The sequence below is a fragment of the Stegastes partitus genome, unplaced genomic scaffold (genome assembly GCF_000690725.1).
Source record: "Stegastes partitus isolate 25-593 unplaced genomic scaffold, Stegastes_partitus-1.0.2 Scaffold966, whole genome shotgun sequence".
In the NCBI taxonomy this organism is placed as follows: domain Eukaryota; kingdom Metazoa; phylum Chordata; class Actinopteri; family Pomacentridae; genus Stegastes; species Stegastes partitus.
This window is the reverse complement of record NW_007578697.1, coordinates 1-19,001: the sequence shown is the minus strand read 5'-3', so window position 1 is coordinate 19,001 and position 19,001 is coordinate 1. Positions and strand designations below refer to the sequence as shown.

Genomic DNA, 19,001 nt, shown 5'->3' with positions numbered 1-19,001 from the left:
CAGGACACACGTACAGCATGTACATTATGATACACTTTATTTAGCATGTGAAGGAGACGCAGTGATTACTGTGTCCTTTAGAAAGCTGGAGAACATTAAACCTCCACTGAACACACACCAGAGTCAGAATGTATTGAAAATCCCTTATTCTCTCTAAATATGTCTTTTTTTCCCCCTAATAATACATTTATTTTACAGCTTTTTACATGCTTGATCTTGTATAACTGTAGAACAATTAATGGTGGTACCAGGACGTAAGTTTGTAGAAGTAGAGATAAAATTTTAAATCCATCCATCCATTATCTATACACCTCTTAATCCTCACTAGGGTCGCGGAGGGCTGGAGCCTAAAATTTAAAATGAAATGATAATTCAAAATCAATATATACAGGCAAATGAAGCTTCTTTAATGTAATTATTTTTCTTCTTTTTATCTTGGGTTTCTGTGGAAGTATAGTTCAATGTCAAATTTTTCACAATTTTCTGACATTTATAGCCAAATTGAGTAGGTCAAGACAATATCTGGCAGATAAATAGAATATATCCCTTATATTAATTTAATGAGCCGTATAAAACATCAATCAAACTTTTTCTTAAAAAAATCATGAATAATCAAAGTAATATTTACACTGGGAGGGAAAAAAATCCATTTAAGAACAGTAAAAAACTGGCCGCAAGGGTGCCAAAGTGGTTTAAAAAATTACAAGTATCTGTATATGTTATATTTTTAGCTGATTTAAAGAAACTTCAACAGTGTAGACTTATGGTCCCACATTGTTAAAGAGCAAATTAGGATTTGTACAATATAGATTTTTAACATTATTTATAATTTTGGCCATTTGGTGTTTATTATAGTAAATATGTCAATTTATATTTTTTCCGTTATTTTATTATTTTTATTATCTGTAATTTAACAAAAGAGCAAAAATCTGTGTTAAAAATGTTTAAAAAATTTTACTTCTTTTTTCCAATTTCCCATTTGTAAAAATACAGTTTTTGGATTTGACCTCATGTGCAGCTTTGGCCTGTTTTTTCTTTAGGCTTAACATGTAAATAAGTACTTTCTCTCAGTCATTTTACTGGTTATTGCTGTCATTTAAAAATACATGAGAGCAACTAAATTAAAGCGTCACAGGAGGTTGACTTCTTCCAGGCAGAGCGGAGAACATGCAGTAAATGCAGTTTTATATAATTCCTCTGTGATCTCAGGATGAAGGAAACAAGAGTCTGACTCTGTAACTAGTGGTTTCTACTGTTGTCTTTAGCTGTGAGGACACACATCGCTGGTAACGCCCAGAATAACCCTCAGATGAAGCTCCGCTGCAGGCTGCCCAGTCCTATTCATTAGCTCGGGGTTTCCTGGCACGCTGGTGAAGCTGGCGTGGTGAGGAGTGAGGTCACACCCTCCTGATGATGTCAGAAACCACGCCCTGATGTCCAGAAAACTGGGCCATGTTCTCTTCCATTTGATTGCATTGGAGCGCAGCAGCAGTTAAACGTTTTACTTGCATTTTCTGCAACATATAACAAAACTATAGACATCAAACCTGTGAAATAGAATAGGAGCGAACTTCATCGCAGTGTGTGAAGGTTTCTGAACCTGAAGAAACTTTCTGGACTTTGGTTTTAGGGTTGAGGTTAGAATCAGATTTCAGTAAAACCCCAAAAAATGGATTTTGTCAATAGTGCAGACGTGTGTGCTGTCAGGGAGTTGGCTGTGGTTGGAATGAGTAAGGAAAATGAAAAGTAAGATCACAGTTTTTCCTCAGTGTGAATATAAATAGCTGTGATGTGATGAACATTTGAGAGGTTTCTTCCTGCAGGGACTGTTTTTAACATGTGTGAGAAACTGCATTCATGTTATTTTTGACTTAAATAGTGACCATTGCTACTGAACATGTAAAATAGCTCAGCTTTGGACTTCTGCAGTTGCCAGGTGGTGGGTCTAATGTGGAAAAATGGAAATTACCATTGGATTTTTTTGTTTATTTATTAATTTAATTTATTTATTTATTTTTAAATCCACAGACATAGTCAGCAAAATACCTGGACACCTTGTGGTGTAATTAAGAGCAATAGGGGACCACAGTCACTGGAACTGTAAACAGAACTCCTGAACAGTTGAAATAAAGCTTAAAGCAACAGATAACTGGTTGAAATGGCTAAATGTAAAGCTAAATGTATGAAATAGCTAAAAAAAGAAATACTAAATGGTTGAAATTGTTAGCTGTATGTTATATCTTGTGCTCAAAATAGCTAAAAGTAATGGTAGATGCTTTCAGTTGCTCGCTACATGAAATGAAATGAAAAATACTTTGTTCATCCCAGAAGGGAAATTCAATAATAAGCTACATGCTGTAGCTTATGGTTAAAATGGCAAAAAAGTAATGACTAAGAAATGCTAATGTTTTGTTAAATCCTAAAACTGTTCTAAATGTTGCAGCTAGTGGTTGAAACTGCTCAAAGTAATGCCAGCTAAATGGCTTAATGGGTTAGCTACAAGTAATGGCCTATGGTTGAGATGGTTTAAAGGTAAAAGAAAATGGTTAAAGTAGCAAAGCAGTTAATAAATGATGTGCAAAACTGAATGAAGATACAGATCTATCAGGAATGATTAAATGATATTCAGTTTATTACATTCAAACCAACATATTTGGATCATGATGGTAACAGTAACAGATTAGAGCAGGGGTCTCCAATCCTGGTCCTCGAGGGCCACAATCCTGCATGTTTTAGATGTGTCCCTCTTCCAACACACCTGATTCAAATGATCAGGATCGTTATCAGGCTTCTGCAGAGCTTGATGATGAGCTGATCATTTGAATCAGGTGTGTTGGAAGAGGGAAACATCTAAAACATGCAGGATTGTGGCCCTCGAGGACCAGGATTGGAGACCCCTGGATTAGAGGAACTGCATGTGACTCAGCGTCAGTTTAACGGCAGCATGTTAACTGAACTTCCTGTTATTTTCTCCTCTGCTGGGCGACGCTCTGAAGCTGCTTTATTCAGTGTTTTCTCTGGTAAACATTAGTGGTCATGAAGGTATGTTGGATGTAAACACAGTAGAGTGAATGAGCAGCTCTGTCTGATTCATGAAGCAGCTCAGGCAGGGATCTACCTACCAAAGGACTTTAGTCCTACTACTGGGACCTGTTTCATTTCTACCACAGTTGTGACTTGTTGAATTTTTTTATTTTTATTTTTTTTTTTTTTTACCTATCCAAGTGCTCATTAAATTGTCCTCCCTGTGTCTTTGTTCATACTTTTACTAAAGATCACATTTGTAATCGTCCCTCCTTGTCTCCCGACCACAGCAGGCCTCTAGGCCGACCTTCTTTGCTCGGAAGTTTGAGGCCAGCGTCAGCCAGGAGATCATCAGCCAGCTGGACGCCTACCTGTTTGGATCTTTCGCCTCTGGAACACCAGGCCTGCAGGCCTACTGGGAGAACATCTACGAGGAGGAGACGGACGCACCGGCCAGCCTCTCGGACGCCACACTCAGCCACTACCACGCCTTCACTCGCATGGGACTGTCCAGGGCCGCCAGCTCGCTGCAAGGACACCCCAACGACAACAGCTGCAGGTACGAACACCTGAACCAGGAAGTGATGGACTGCAGCAGAGTTAGCACTAACAACTCAAAATTCATCCAAAACATCGTCAGAAATACCTCATTCAGTGTGTGGCTTTTTAATCAGAAGGCCCTGAAATTTAAACAAAAACTATTTAGAATTAGGACAATATACATTTAATACCATTAATGAGGAAGGAAGCCGAATTAATACAAACAGTTTTACTTAGTTTTAGTCACTGTTATTTATACAGCACATTTAATACAACAGCCAAAGTGTCTTCCAGTAGAAAACTAAGTTCTGAATTAACCAAACAGGTTCAAATATTGAGGTTAAAACCAACACTTAATACATAATACATTTTCAGTATTGATAAAACATACATTTTGGGCATTTTTTCTTTAAACGATTGATGAATCTCCAAATTATTTTCCTTTTAGCTTTTTAGCACTGGTTGGTTTCTGGGAAATATTAAATATGTTTGTATTACAGAAGTATACAACAAGTCTTACACAGGCATCACTTCTCTTGTTGTGTGTTTTTGGCTGCTGCTTTTTGTAAATAATTCAGTCGCCTGAACTGCAGAATCCAGTCTGAGGATAAAAATCTTTCCACTAAACTCACCGCTGCTGCTGTTTGTGCAGTTTAAATTAAATATGGAGATAAGGCCAGCTTGTGCCGCTGTACAATCAGCCCTCAGTCCCTGGGTTTTTCCAGCTGTGTGTGTTGGGTGGAGACCCGCAGTAGGTACAAGGAGCTGCTTGTTGCTTCAGGTTCGGGTGGAGGGAACATTATGGGATGTGTTAAAAGGGGAGGAGGGGGAGGTTAGAAAGGACCAGTGTGTTTCCTGCAACCTGTGATTTCTGTCGGCAGCAGCTCAAACCACGTCTGCGCCCATGTGGAGGCATCAAACCTGGTTGAACATGCAGAGTTTTGTCCACACTTAAAGGAATATTATGGTTGATCTCAGGCTGCTGTATTTCCTATTACTATACAATAAGCATCTATTAAATTGCATTGTTACAGCAGTAAAGGGGATAATATGCAAACATTTAGGAACTATCAGTAGAAACATTTTAATTAACAAAAAATATCCCTACGTTCTAGTTCAGATTGCCGAAATAATAATAATAATAACATTAATAATAACTTTATTTATATAGCAGCTTTTAAAAACCGGACGTCCAAAGTGCTTTACAGACAGAGCAAAACAAGACAAGTAAACTCAGAAAGACCATTAAACAACAGAAGTCCGGTCAGCCCAAACAGAAGGAGAAAGAAACAGTTAAACATGGTAAAAGATTTTCAAAATGAATCAATGCAACAACGTCGGATAAAATAATAAAAGAACCAAAATGCCATATCCACAGATGGAAAAGAAAATAGAGGGTTTAACCATAAACACGAGGCTGAAAATGATGATAGTAATGATAATAGTCAATAAAAAAGAAGAAGTGTGAAGGGAATAAAATGGAAAATCAAATAAAGCAAAACAAAATATAAGAAAAATCAACTGGACGATAAAAAAAATAAAATAACAATTAAAACAGACAACATCACATAAAAGCAAGCCTATAAAAATGTGTGTGAAGTCGTGATTTATGTGTTGATATAGCACCAAAAAGAAGTAATATTTCTCTATCAGTCATGCTAAGTTGGCACTAATGTAGAGATTCTTTGATTTAGAGACCGTGTTCAGACATAAATATGGAACTTTGCTGCTTCATTGTTCTGGTAAAGTGATGGCATTTTGTCATTCAGACTGAACTCACTTTTCTGTTTATGTTCCGACCACAGTGATTAGACGTAACGCGTCTACATCTGACAATAATCAATAACCACCAACAAAACCAAACACAAAGACTGAACACCACAGTGCTGGGATGTATTTTCACTTCACTGCAGATGTGATCTAACCTCTGTTCATGTTCTTCAGGTACGCGGCCATGAGCCACCCGGTGTCAGTGCACCTCTACTTCCTGTCGGACCAGTTCCAGGGCTACCTGGTGCGTCATGTGGCCACCAACAGAGCCTCCACCCAGCTGGAGAGTCTGGAGACCTGGGTGGCCCCCAAAGACCACTTCAGCCTGGCCAGCCCCCCCCACAGCACCAACAGACTGCTGCACATCCAGGTCAGACACACCTGTACCTTTTAAACTTTCAAATATCAAGGCAACAAACCAATATCTGGGGCGCCCCTGTAGCTCACCCAGTTGAGCGGCAACCCATAAACAGGGTATATAGTCTCCGACGCAGCGGTTGTGGGTTCGACTCCCGCTCACGACCCTTTGTTGCAGGTCTCTCCCAAAAGTAACGGTCAGTTGGAGTCAAACCAACAATCCAGTATTGGAAACCTTTTAGTTCCAGGTCTAGACCAGGATTGTTTTTGTTGCCAGATCTTACGTCAGACTGTGAATGCTTTGACAGTAGAAATCCTTTCTGAAATCAGCTAGAATCAGAATTATCAATCATTTTTTATCAGATTTGGTCAAAAAACAAACAAACATATGATTCTGAGACCTCCACAGAGATGTACACTCAGTCTTACAGAGTCTCCTCTTCCTGTCCAGGTGGGGTCAGACTGGGATCCAAAGGAGCGTCTCTTCAGGAACTGGGGAGGCCTGCTGGGCCCTGAGGACGAGCCGGTGGCTGTTCAGCGCTGGAGCCGCACTCAGAGCAACCTGACGGCTACCGTGGTGTGGATCGACCCAACCAACGTCATCGCCGCCACATACGACATCCTGGTGGACGCCTCCGCCGAGGTCACGCACTACCGGCCGCCGCTCACCTCACCGCTGAGGCCCGGCGTCTGGACGCTGAGGGTTCTGCACCACTGGAGCCCGCTGGGCCAGACCAGCTTCATCGTCGCCCCGCTGGAGTTTCACCGACAACAGCCGATACAGCAAGGTGGGTTTACCAGAGATTTATTTACAGAATCTATCAGAGTTTAATCAGGTGTCGTAGAGATGACTTAGTTACGCATCACACAAGCATGACCATAAGTATGTGGACACTTAGTCTTCAGGCTCTGTGGTTCTCTTCCATGGTCATGCTGACGTTTTAAGATCTTCCAGTAACACTGAAATAACAAGAATCCTAAAGTAGTCAAGTGTCCATTTACTTTTCAAACCTCACAATATGAGCACCAGGTGTTAAAAGGGCTCTATCCCCCAAACAGTTCCTTCAGTTCTGTTGCAAACCTGCTCAAACTGAAGATGTGACTCAGTATTTTAATTCAAAATCATAAAGCTCTACTCCTACAATGCTTTACAGTAATGAATTTTAACATCTTTGTCATTTCTTCAAAGCCTCACCGATCGCTAATTTTTTACTGGAATGGGTTAAAATATGTCCTAAATTTAAAAAAGGATTTTAGCTAGTTTATACTTTTTTGTCACCAAATTTTGATTGTGTGCATTGTTAGTATATATACATAGATATACAATCTAGATTTAGTTGTGCATATGAGGTAAATGATCAAAAACAAAGACTCAGGCATCTCTAGACTAACCGACTGCTAGTTTTGGAAAACACTCTGCAGATACAGAGAGGAGACATGATGTTAGATGTAATGCATTTATCATTGTTTATTTTAAAAGGCTGATCTCTGACAGTATCCAGCTGCTGATTTGATATTGTTCGGACTTTGGCTGCTGCAGTGGCTTAATCTGTGATACTATAAAGATGAATCCGGCTCTTTGAACCTGCTTCTGTCACAGCTCTGATTATATGTTTATTTTAGAGTTCAGGAATACAACACTCGGTCAGCCAAACTGTAAATGCACACACACCTAAATAGAAGAAAAAATATGTCTAGTAGTCAATGCTGAATGACAAATAATGCAAGTCAAGTACTTTTTATTTTAGCGTGAAACTGCTCAGAGAACTACGTCTCTCGTCTTGCACACAACAATAAATAGTACTTTGCTGTCTTCAAGCTTTCTTGTCTTGCACAATTTTCTTATAGACTGACAAACATCAGATTTAATCAGGATTAAAACATTATTTGTTCCTTGTCGTGGACTGCTGGACATATTTCTTCCAAGGCTACATCCCATGGTGGTCCACCGGAAGGGGCAAGACGTCGCCTCTCTATTCCTGAACTCCTAAATAAACATCTGTCAGAAGCCACAGGTTCAAATAGTAACAGCTGGACTTATCCACGGCACCACAGATTGAACCACAGCTGCAGTTAAAGTCCGAACAATCATCATATATCATCCACAGCTGCAGTTTGACACTGCTGGAGATCAGCCTTTTAAAATGAATAATGAGAAATAAATGCATCATGTGTGTTAGAACCGGGCCAACACGCCAACTGTTGAATGAGTCAGAAGGAATATAAAGCAGACTGTGAGAGAATACGAAAGTAGGACTGAAAAATTCTCACCGTGACCTTTGCAAAATGCACTGACATTTTAATAAGGAGGCTAAAGAAATGTAATGATTTCAGTAAAGAATGACCTTTCCAACCAAGATAAGATGTTTACACTCAAGAAATGTTGTTTTTAGTGCATAACATTTAAAAAACACCTGAAAAGTAAGGTATTTTATGATATTAATGCAACAAAAATATTCACATTTTCCAAAAGCTATCTGTACATATCGGATGTGTTAATGATTAATGGATTAATTGCTGTTATTAACATGGGACATTACATTAACATTAGGGAGAAAAAGAAGGTCAATGTGTTGTAAATTATCTGTAGTACCTGGTTGTTCCACCAGGAGGCTCTCACTGTTTAATTCTGTAGAGACCAGAGGAGGCATCACTGACTACAGGCAGCTCATGTTGGCAAGCAGAGAGCATTGTGGGAGTGTAGCTGGCAACGGGCACCATGACAAAGACATCTGTCACGCTTAATGGCTAATATTAATAAAGCTGAACTGTTCTCATCTTTAAAAGTTGAGGCCAGTGTTCATTCAGGTTTTGTTCAGGGTATTTGGTTTCCATAAAATACACATATTTGATCTACTTGTACAATATTACAGATTCTGACTGAAATTTTAATGTGCAAAGATAACCTGCTGTTAAAGTGGGTAGATGGGCAGTTTTCCAAAACATTTTTTATCAGAAAGTACATCAAGCTTAAACTTTCCCGTACCACTTTTAATAGCTATAGTTTATGATTAAAGTTTAAACAAATTGAAAGGCCCCTGGCGATTTAAGGAAAAGTTAAACTGGTTTACTGAACAGACTATGACTGCCTCTCATTAAAAAGTCTGCGGCAACCTACAAATATACAAGTTAAATTTGCAAACAGAAATGCCAACATTCTCTCAGTATTTAGAAAACTAACTTGTATTCACAATAGCAACTTTGGGGTTTCCACTGAAACTGTGCAACAATGTGGACAACTGCAGCTTGTGTTTGTTTATATGGCAGCAAATCGAATTGGGCTCCACACACATGTACTGTTAGATTTAATGCAACAGGTCAGTAGAATGTCAGTAACTTCTCCTTAAATATTGGCACAAAGTTTGAACCTCCAGAAACCCTCCTGCAAACACCTGTTTGGAGCGTCAGAGGGTCTCTGCAGATAATAGCTAATGCTTGAATTACACAGCAGAGGCCCTGCCGTCACAGCTGTCAGCACCATGCATACTTATATTTATAGATCCTCTATGTAGTCAGAGTCTCTCTCAGGGTCACCTCTGTCTGAATTAGCCTCCACCGGTTACTGTTTGATTTGTTTGACCTTTGCAGGCTGTGAGGCTGTACATGGATCATTGCAGGACTAAGTAAAGACATGAACACACTGAGGTTTTATCGGTCACTGCTATAAAGTGAAGGTGACGTGACGAGGTCTGATCCAAGTGTTGCTGTGGTTTTAAAATACAACATATTTACCCCGCAACAGTTTGTTTTGATATTTTCTGACTCTTTTCCAAATGAACAAGCCTCATCTAACCATCTAAAGATGAAAGTATTCCACCCGGATACATTAAAAATCATATTTAAACCTGTTTTTTTTGTTTTGTTTTGTTTTGTTTTTTTCGACGTAGCAGGACATTAAATAAGTTAAAAATAAAACTATTACAGAAATAAAAAAAGTTACGATTCATTTATACATTGACAGCTAATTGATTATTTATTTGTTGCAGCTCTGCTATCTGTCTAGTCTAGAACTAGTCCAAAACCAAGTCCAAAACTAGTGCAAACCTAGTCTAGCACCAATCTAAAACGAGTCTAAAGCTAGTTCATAATCAGGTCGTTATCTTGTTCAGAACCAAGTCAAAAGTCAGTCTTTAACCAGTCCAAACCCAGTCTAAAACTTATCCAAAATCACATCCAATACTAGTCCAGAACCAAGTCCAAAGCTAGTCCAAAATCAGACAAAAACTAGTCCAACACCAGTTTTTCGGATCTAGTCCACATCCTGTTAAAAACCAAGCCCAAAACCAGTCTAAAACCAGTTAGCCAAAACTAGTCCAAAATCAGGTCCAATACCAGTCCGACGCTACACTAAACTAGTTCAAAACCAGTTTAATATTAGTCCACCACCAGATAAAACCAAGCCCAAAGCCAGTCCAAAACTTATCCCAAACTATTTGCTGCTGCTCTGGTATCCTGCACTATTTTGGTGATGACATGACAACACTGTTAAATTTGATTTGTGTTTGTGATCCAGAGGCGGCCCGGCGGCTGCACGGCGGCCCACCCAGGAACTCCTACATGGAGCAGAGCTTCCACGGCCTGAACCCGGTGCTGCGACTGCCGGTGAGCCTTGGTGCCGTGGAGGAGGCCGAGGCCAACGCCGGCCTGACGGGGGCGCCGCTGCGTCGCTGGCTGGACGCCCTGCTGGAGGCCCACTGGTCGGCCTCGGACGTCTGCTCGGCGGGGCCCAGCGCCTGCCCCGTCATGCAGCGCTGCCGCCTCACCGCCTGGAGCTCCGCCAGCCCCGACCCCAAATCCGAACTGAGCGCGCCCAGAGACGACGGACGAATCAGGTAGCAGGCGGACGGACTGAGGGAGGACGAGCAGAACAAATGAAGGAAAGCCGATATTTATTTATTTAACGTTTGTGGGAACGACGGAAAACTGTCTCCTTCAGTCTGATCTCACTTTAATTTGGGACTACGAAGCTGCGAGTGAACGAGTGAATGAATGAGTGAGTGATGGAGGAGCGTCAGAAGAACTCTATACCTCTAGTTGTGTCTCCTGGGTTAGTTTGCTTTACATGTTCACATGCTAAAACGGACGTGGACACTCGTTTTTAGGCTCATTATTTAGAGAGAAAAACAACAAACAAACCTTAAAACTGTGGCACCAATTCAAGAGTTCAAATCTGTTTTTATTGGGATTCTGTTTATTGGATTCCAGGCAGTTATCCTGAATTATTTTAAAGGAAACCTCCCAATCAGAGAACTTTTATACGAATAAATTCTATGAAGGCAAATTGAAAAGTCAGTCAAGTCACTTATTTAGACAACACAAGTGTTTTTGAATAGAGAAATAAGATCACAAATTTACTGGCCAAGATCTTACATTTATTTTCGAATTTACCTGACTAGTTTGAATATTGACGTTAAAACCCTATAATATTATAAACTGCATCAAACTGCCTGACTAATTTAAAAATTAAAAAACAAAATTATACAGAAAACACAATTAAATAAAGTGAATCAGCCAAGTTTAGATCCCTGAATTTAGGTGTAAAAAAAATTAGATTATATTGAGGATTATCAATCTTTTTGTCTGAAATAATCATCCAGCCAATCCAGTTACACTCCTCTGGTCATGTGACACCCAAACATACAGAAACAAAGGGCACTTTAGTGGCATCGATGTCCAAGGAAGGATAACGTGATTGGCTGGATGCTTGTTCAAGTTCAGATCCATCCAACCATATCTATCACAGGGCTACACTTAGAGACAGACAACCAAGCACACTCACAGTCACACCTACGGACAATTTAGAATCACCAATAAACCTCAACATGTTTCTGGACTGTGTGGGAGGAAGCTGGAGAACCCGGAGAGAACCCACGCTGCACGAGGAGAACATGCAAACTCCACCCAGAAAGATCCAGGTATCTTGTTGTAACATTTAGACACAAATTGGAATTATTTTAAAATGTATATCAAATCAATCATTTTGAATTTAAATAGATTTTCTCCTTATCTTTAGAAAACAAATGCACATTTCAACATTGTGCACACAGAAGAGAAAAATATAAAACCTGTTGTTTTCTTCCGAGATAATGAGCCTTAAAAAGCGAGGAGCAACCACAGATGTTGTCATACAGAGCCGGGAAGGTGTCCGGAGGAAAATTATGATTAAAGTACTACATTTGTGCAAGAAATGTATTTATTTAATTCCCTTAAATTACTGCTTTCACTCTAGCAGCATAAAAAAGTTCTCTTCCAAATCTTTAACCCAAGCGCCTGAAATTTAAAAAAGCAAAAACAAACTGAAAATATGTCTGTTGCAGAATAAATTCTCAGATCTTTAACATAATTAAATGCAGTAATACAACACTAAAACGTGCACCATTACAAGTAAACATTCTGCAAACAGAATTCAAACCTCTTTAGTGTCTTCTACTGATATGTTGGGTTATCAGTGTATCCTGTCTTACAAAGAAGCAGGTGTTAAAAGCTGTAAAACTGTATTTTAATGACTTTTTAGAGTAGTTATTCCTCAAAAAGAAAAAAAAACTGTGACTGTTGCATAAATGAAATACTGTGCTCTGTATTTGGATCATCTAAAATCCACATGTAAGTGAAGCTGATTAGCTTTTAGCTGGAGTCTGTTAACTTTTCATTAATGATAATTACAATTTAGTTACGACTTAATTTTTGTAGCAGTTTATGTGACATTGAAGCATCAAAATGGACTGAACATATAAGTAATTAGCTTTAGGATAAGTTGAGGCACTACATGTAGAAATGTTGTGTTTGTGCTCATCAATTTAGAGATTTTGTTTTTTGCTTTTTGTCTTTTTTTCAGACAAAGGGAAAGAAAATACAACATTTATACAAATGTGTGCATATTTAGTGAGACAATACCTCACTTGTGTATTTAAACATAGTATTTCAGACAAGTTGTAATACAAAACACAGTTATCTTACTGAAAATAATCATTTTAACCCTGTTTGCCTGCAGTTTCAGCTTCACTAGATCACGCTTACCTCGTTTTTTTTGTTTTTCCCAAAAACGACATATTTCTGCTAAACAACAAAAGTAATATACTTACTAAAATGTTAAAAATACAATTTAATATAACAACAATCTGTTTTTGCTTCCATAACATGAGGGGAAAAAAATACACACTTTATGCAAATGAGTGTGTATTTATGCAGATAATACCTCATTTGTATATTTAACTTGTCATACAAAGAAATAACTATCTTAATGTAAATAATCAGTTGAGGAGGTTTAATTGTGATATCTATTAACAAACATCTGGTATAAAGTTTCTGCTGCATTTGTTTCACATAATCTTTAAACTAAGCAGCAACTGCAGCGCCTACATCCCCAGTGTGAAGTAAGAAGTAAACATTTACTCGACTCTCTCTCGTATTATCGGCTTGTTTCCTGTTTCCTGCCCGGCTCTATGTGTGATCCATGTTTTCTCTCTGTGCCATGACTGAATCCTTCAGACTTGAAGTGAGACGTTCGCTGTGCTGGAAGAGATTCACCTCGTTTTTCGTCTTCTTCTTCTTCTCTGTCTTTGCTCTTCTGCACACGTTTTTATTCTTCATTTGATCTCCTCTCTATCTGCTGTACAAACTGGTGAGGCTGTGTCAAAGTGGCGAGTAATTTATTCAAAACTTTATTTAAAAAAACAAAAACAAAAATGTTGTTTTTCAGTCGGTGACAAATGTTTGGTGCAGAAGGTGAGATTTTCTTTTTGTTTTTAAAAGCTGATGGTAAAATGTTTGTGTCGGTCAGTTCTGGTGAGTTTTAACAGCGATAAATGGCCTCCTCCTCTTTGGTTATTAAAACCATCAGTCAGGTTTTTAGCTTTTTTTTTATTGTATTCCACATTTCTGACTCCATCAGTTGCTGTTGAGGTGTTTAATTATCCTGTTTAATTAACTAAAGATGCCAAATATACATATATGATGCAGTTTATCTGTATTACACTTAGACTACTTGGCAACTAACAGCACAAGGTGTTTCCAGAATATTTTCAACAATGTGAAAAATGCTTAGAACATCATAATAATTCAACATTTCTGCATCAGTTTCAGCCGAGAATTAGGGATGCAGCTTCAGATTATATTCTCAATTAGTTCTGTCTCAGAGGAGGAAAGAAACCAGGAAACATTCACATTTAAGAAGCTGGAGAATTCTAAATGTCTTTTGTACAAAAAAATGGGAAAAAAAATCATTGCAGCTCTCATGAGGAACAACCAGATTTCCTAGCCTTGGTTTTTTTGATTTATTTGATCTGGTGTTTTAGCAGAGGAGGAGGCCGTTCAAGATATTTAGATGCACCTTTTAGATTTTCATGTTGATATTTGGAGGATTGCACCAGTCAGGATAAAATCTACCATGTGTGGATTTTACAACAAGTAATCCACCACAATTAGTTTTCAAAAATACAAATAGAGAAACGTTGCTGATGTTTTTACAGGCGGGGATTAATTCAACATGGTAGTTCAGTTTTAGTAAAAAAAAAAAACATTGAACGTAAATATTACAGTAAATTCAAAATGGCCGCTTCATGTTTAAAATCCATGTTAGACATCCAGACTTTTAACATCTTGGAGCCGTCTTCCGTTTTAAAGCAATAGCTTGTCATTTTAAGACTTTATTGCTGAGAGTTAGATGTTCAGGTTGATATCACTTTTATGCCTTTACAGTAAACCTGAAGCTTCAGCTGCTTAGCTTAGCTTAGCTTAGCATAAATACTGGAAACAGTGTTGACAACAGCAGGCCTTCTAAGCTGCACATGGCCAAATTAAAACCAGTGCAGCACATAATCTCCAAGAAAATTACAAATTGTCCATTTTACGCCAACTATTTTTGTTTGTATTAAACAAACGGTGACATACAAAATTTAATGTCAGTTTGTGACATTTAACTGTTTTTTTTACAGTTTGTTTTAAACAAACTATGCTAACTGTACAAACACTAGAGTAGTATCAATATTAATATCTAAATCTCAGCAAAAAAGAGTAGGTGCACTAATTAAAATGCAGCCTAACATGTTTGTAAAGATTATTTTAGAATCATTTTTAGCATTAATCACAGATTATTTTTTTTCTTTAAGATAAATCCATAGATTTTTACTTAGAAACAAAACAAAGCAAAACAGTCTCAAATTTATAAATCATAATCCTTGGTGGTGTAATCCTATGGAGGGCAAAATTAGAATTTTATTAATATATTAATTAATGATAAATGTATTAACTACAACCGGATTATATTTTGTTACTGACAAAGGACAATTAACTTATTGTATTTGATTTATTTCTGCATTTCCATACATGCATTTTTCATCAGGATATTTCTGTATTCATGCATTTCTTTATCGACTGTATTTCTGTCTTTATGCTAATTGGGTGGGTGGGGCTAATCTCAGTCGAAAACAGGATTAGTCAGCTGGACGAATCAGACAGAAGCAAACGATTTCCTGAAAAGTCAGGATCTCCGAACTTAGTGACATACAGAAATAAGTAAAGGAAGAAATGTAGAAATACAAAAAAATAAATGTAGAAATGTAAGTTAAAATACAGAAGCAAGCAAATATAAAAACAGGCAAATAAATGTAGAAATACCTGAAATAACAGCTGATCTGTGGAAATAAATTAAAGATAATAATTCAATTGTCCGCTTTCATTACCAAAATATATTTATTTTTTGTTTTATGTGTTTTTATGTATTCCTGCATTTGTTTTTAGGTCAGCTTTTGTCCTCCGCAGTCCACACTCGGTTACATCGTTTCCTACCACAAAGAAAAACTAATATTTAGTCATTTCTACTAAATTGTTTCAGTATGTGAAGTTGCCATATGACAGTAATATTATTGGGACCAAAACTGGAGATGTGAAAGTTTCTTTATTTCTAATTATGAGGGTAAAACTCTGAATGAACTGTGACAGTCAGCACTTAAAGTACTCGACACGAACAGAACGTGATATTTATTGTACACGGGTTTGTGAGTATTATATGAATAATTTATTATTTTAAATAATGGATGTTTGGTTGTTCTGTTTAGCTCATGGTAGTTTGCCAAATTTCAAACCTGAACATTAAAAACTTTGGGAAAGTTACACAAATTAGCAAATTTAACTTTTTTTTTTTTGTTGTTAAAATGAATACTGATTTTGAAATTCAGAGCCATTCTACATCCAGTGTGTTTTCATATGACGAGTGAATCTGTGTAAATCAGTATTTTGTAAAAATACTTAATAGATGACGTGCTGTGATGCTTTTTAAGACATTTCGATGGTGTGAAAATGTTCAGATTCTGGAGGAAAATCCCAGCTGAGAGGTTTCATTTCATGTTTTCTTTCGTTTGTTTCATATCCAGAACTGACACCGTTTATTTGTCGGTTTGGTTGTTGCTTTTCTTTGTTGTCGTCTCTCGCTGGGAGTTGTGCTGTGCCTTAGCTGTAACTCCTGTTTTAGGAAATCCTCTCTGAAAGCATCAGAAAGTGTCTCTAATGTTCAGAAAACCAAAAGAATTCAGAATTGTTGTGAATGCCTTATAAATGACCTTAGTGGTTTTGAAGTACAATTTTTTTGAAAATAAAACTGAATCTCCCTTTATTGTGCGTCTGTGCTGCTTATTTTCCACCAGTGTATTAATGTGACCTCCAAACCAGTCCTGTACCGACGTGGGCTGAAAGGCTGCTCAGAGAGGAAGAAGACATTACTCCAAAAGCAACAGAACAAAGCAGATTACAGTTTGCAAATGCACACAGGAACAAAGAGCTTCATTTCTGGAGACATGTCCTGAGAACACCATCCCAGCTGTGAAGTACGGGGGTGGCAGCATCATGCTGTGGGGGTGGAGGCGGCCAACAAAGCATCATCACGTTGATACAGTATTTATATGTTTTTATTTACCTTAATTCATGTCTCTGCTTGTTTCTGCTGAGAAGTTCTGGATGTGCAGTGAAGAGCAGCAGCAGCAGCCGGCGGCGATGGAATCATCAATGCAGCCGATCAATCGATCAGCTGGAAGCGCAGAGATAATTAATGATCATGTGTGTCGATCAGCACGTGACACAAAACGCAACTCAGAACATATGAGGCTGTAATTGCCTTTTAAACTCTGTAAGAAATGCAGCCTGTGAAGTTAAACACATCAGAAAATGTTCATATCTGTAACTATAAGTAGGTGAAATGGTTAAAAACTAAAACTGCTGAAATATCAGCCCTATGTTGTGTTAAAAATAATCATGAGTAGACATTTATCTCATTAGAATCACCTCATATTAAAGGTTTCCCATAAAATCCAGGATGTTGTAGTACTTCAAAATAAGTCTGAGATGTTTGAAATTATTTTATTTGTCAGATTGTGTCTCAAAGCTTTTATTTATTTGTAAATATGTTAGCTACATGGTGAATGACAGCACTGAACCTTATGATTAAAGTCTGAAAACATTTATGATTTTATGATTTATGCATTTATCAGACGGCACAATATTAGTTTAAACTGCAGAAATTGAGATTTAAAGTTAATTTAAATTAGAAAATAAATAAATGACTCACTGACAATTACTAGAAAACTTACATTTCTACACAAGCCCCTGTTTACAGAACAGAACTTTAAAAACACCAAAGGAAAGAAAATGTGCTCCTTGACTCTTTTCAGCTTCTTAAACTCAGCTCTCATCATTAGATTGTTTCAGATTATATTTATTATTTCACATTTATGGACTAGTGACATCACCAATACCTTTTACTCTTTTATATTAACCTCCACTGTTAGAAGCATCCCGTTAAATTCAAAATAAAAAGAGAACACAGAGGATTGTAAACTGTATCAAAAAGAGGTCATTTGAAAGCTGTAGGGAGAAAATACATCCCATTTTTCTTGTGATAAAATAAGTCTTAGTTGTATCTCGCTTTCTCAGTCAAGTCGCTGCTGCCCCCTTGAGTTCAGTATAATTATTACATCAGATGCACAGCAGACTTCTCACTTCATCTCATGTACCTTTAATGATGCACCTTTTATCACCTTGGAGGAATCTTAAAGTATTAACCAGGCTGTAGTTTAGCATTCTGAAGAAACACAGCTTTGTTCATTTCAATCGAAAAAGTAATTTTTAAACTTACTGAATGCAGCGATGGAAAACTACAGGATTAGACTAAACTAATGAACTATTAAATTAGTCACCAGCTATTCTAATAATTGAGTAATTAGTACATTTTGATGGGGGGGAAGTCCAAATTATCAGATTTTAACCTTTTAATGTGAATATTTTCTTTGTTTTTCTTCTCTATAACAGTAATCTGAATATGTTTGGGTTGTGGACAAAACAAAACATCTGAGGATGTCATGTTGGGCTTTAATCAACATTTTAAACTATATTCTGATATTTTATAAACAAAAAACAACAGATTAATTGAGGAAAATAGTCAAGAGATCAATTAACGATGGAAATAGATGCTAGTTGCAGCCTGTCTATTGTTGATGAAAAAGAGACGTAATGTCCACCATAATGTCATGAAATATCAAAATAGTGTAAGAGTCGTAAAAGCAGCATTTTCTCACATTTTGTGTTTGTTAATGAGCCAAGATGGCGCCACAGCACTGATCAGTTCCTTGAGGCAGCAGGAAGATAAGCAGCATTGTAGATGGAAACGCCAGAATGAACCAGAACTACTGTTAGGTTCTGCTCACATGGGTGGCATCAGCCAAGAGCAGCAGTCTCTAGATTTTCACCTGATTTTTGCAGAATTTTCACATTATTTGAGAGTAAAATCAATATAAAATGCAAGACATTGAGCTCAAGATGGTTTCATCCCACTTTATTTCTGTGCTCAGTTCATTTCGGTGGCATGTCAATTTATATTCATCAACAGAAGTGATTCAACAGGGCTTCTCGTGGTTCGGTATGTTGTGAAAAAGGAGTTAAATGAGTTTCAAAAGATCGTAGAATAAGTATGTGGTCAAAAACGTCACAAGAACATCATGATACTATGTCACCAACAATGTCAAAAAAAACTTCATATGTGTGACATTTTTGTGAGGTTTTTCACAACATACTATCGTATGATGTTTTTCTGAGGTTTTTGATGATGTACCATCGAACATCAACACATTCAGGGCAAGAGCTTCATTAATACCTTTATTGCACATTAAAAGCTGCAATATTTAATAGTTTTGAACTAGAAAAATGTGTAAATGTAATGTCCAGTTCTTCCATCCATCCATTATCTATACACCGCTTAATCCTCACAAGGCTCAACATGTTTTTGGACTGTGTGGGAGGAAGCCGGAGAACCTGGAGAGAACCCA

The 19,001-nt window shown here is 37.6% G+C and overlaps 1 protein-coding gene across 1 annotated transcript in view; it reads left to right on the top strand.

The window, feature by feature from the left end:
- LOC103366689 (xylosyltransferase 1-like) overlaps positions 1-11,151 on the top strand; it is a 36,835-nt gene extending 25,684 nt beyond the window's left edge. Inside the window, exons 8-11 of the mRNA XM_008294479.1 lie at positions 3,315-3,583; positions 5,509-5,704; positions 6,143-6,479; positions 10,205-11,151. Of these exons, the coding sequence (XP_008292701.1) occupies positions 3,315-3,583; positions 5,509-5,704; positions 6,143-6,479; positions 10,205-10,527 (1,125 nt within the window). The 3' untranslated portion in view covers positions 10,528-11,151. The remainder of the gene's footprint in view (positions 1-3,314; positions 3,584-5,508; positions 5,705-6,142; positions 6,480-10,204) is intronic.
- The last annotated feature ends 7,850 nt before the right edge of the window (positions 11,152-19,001 follow it).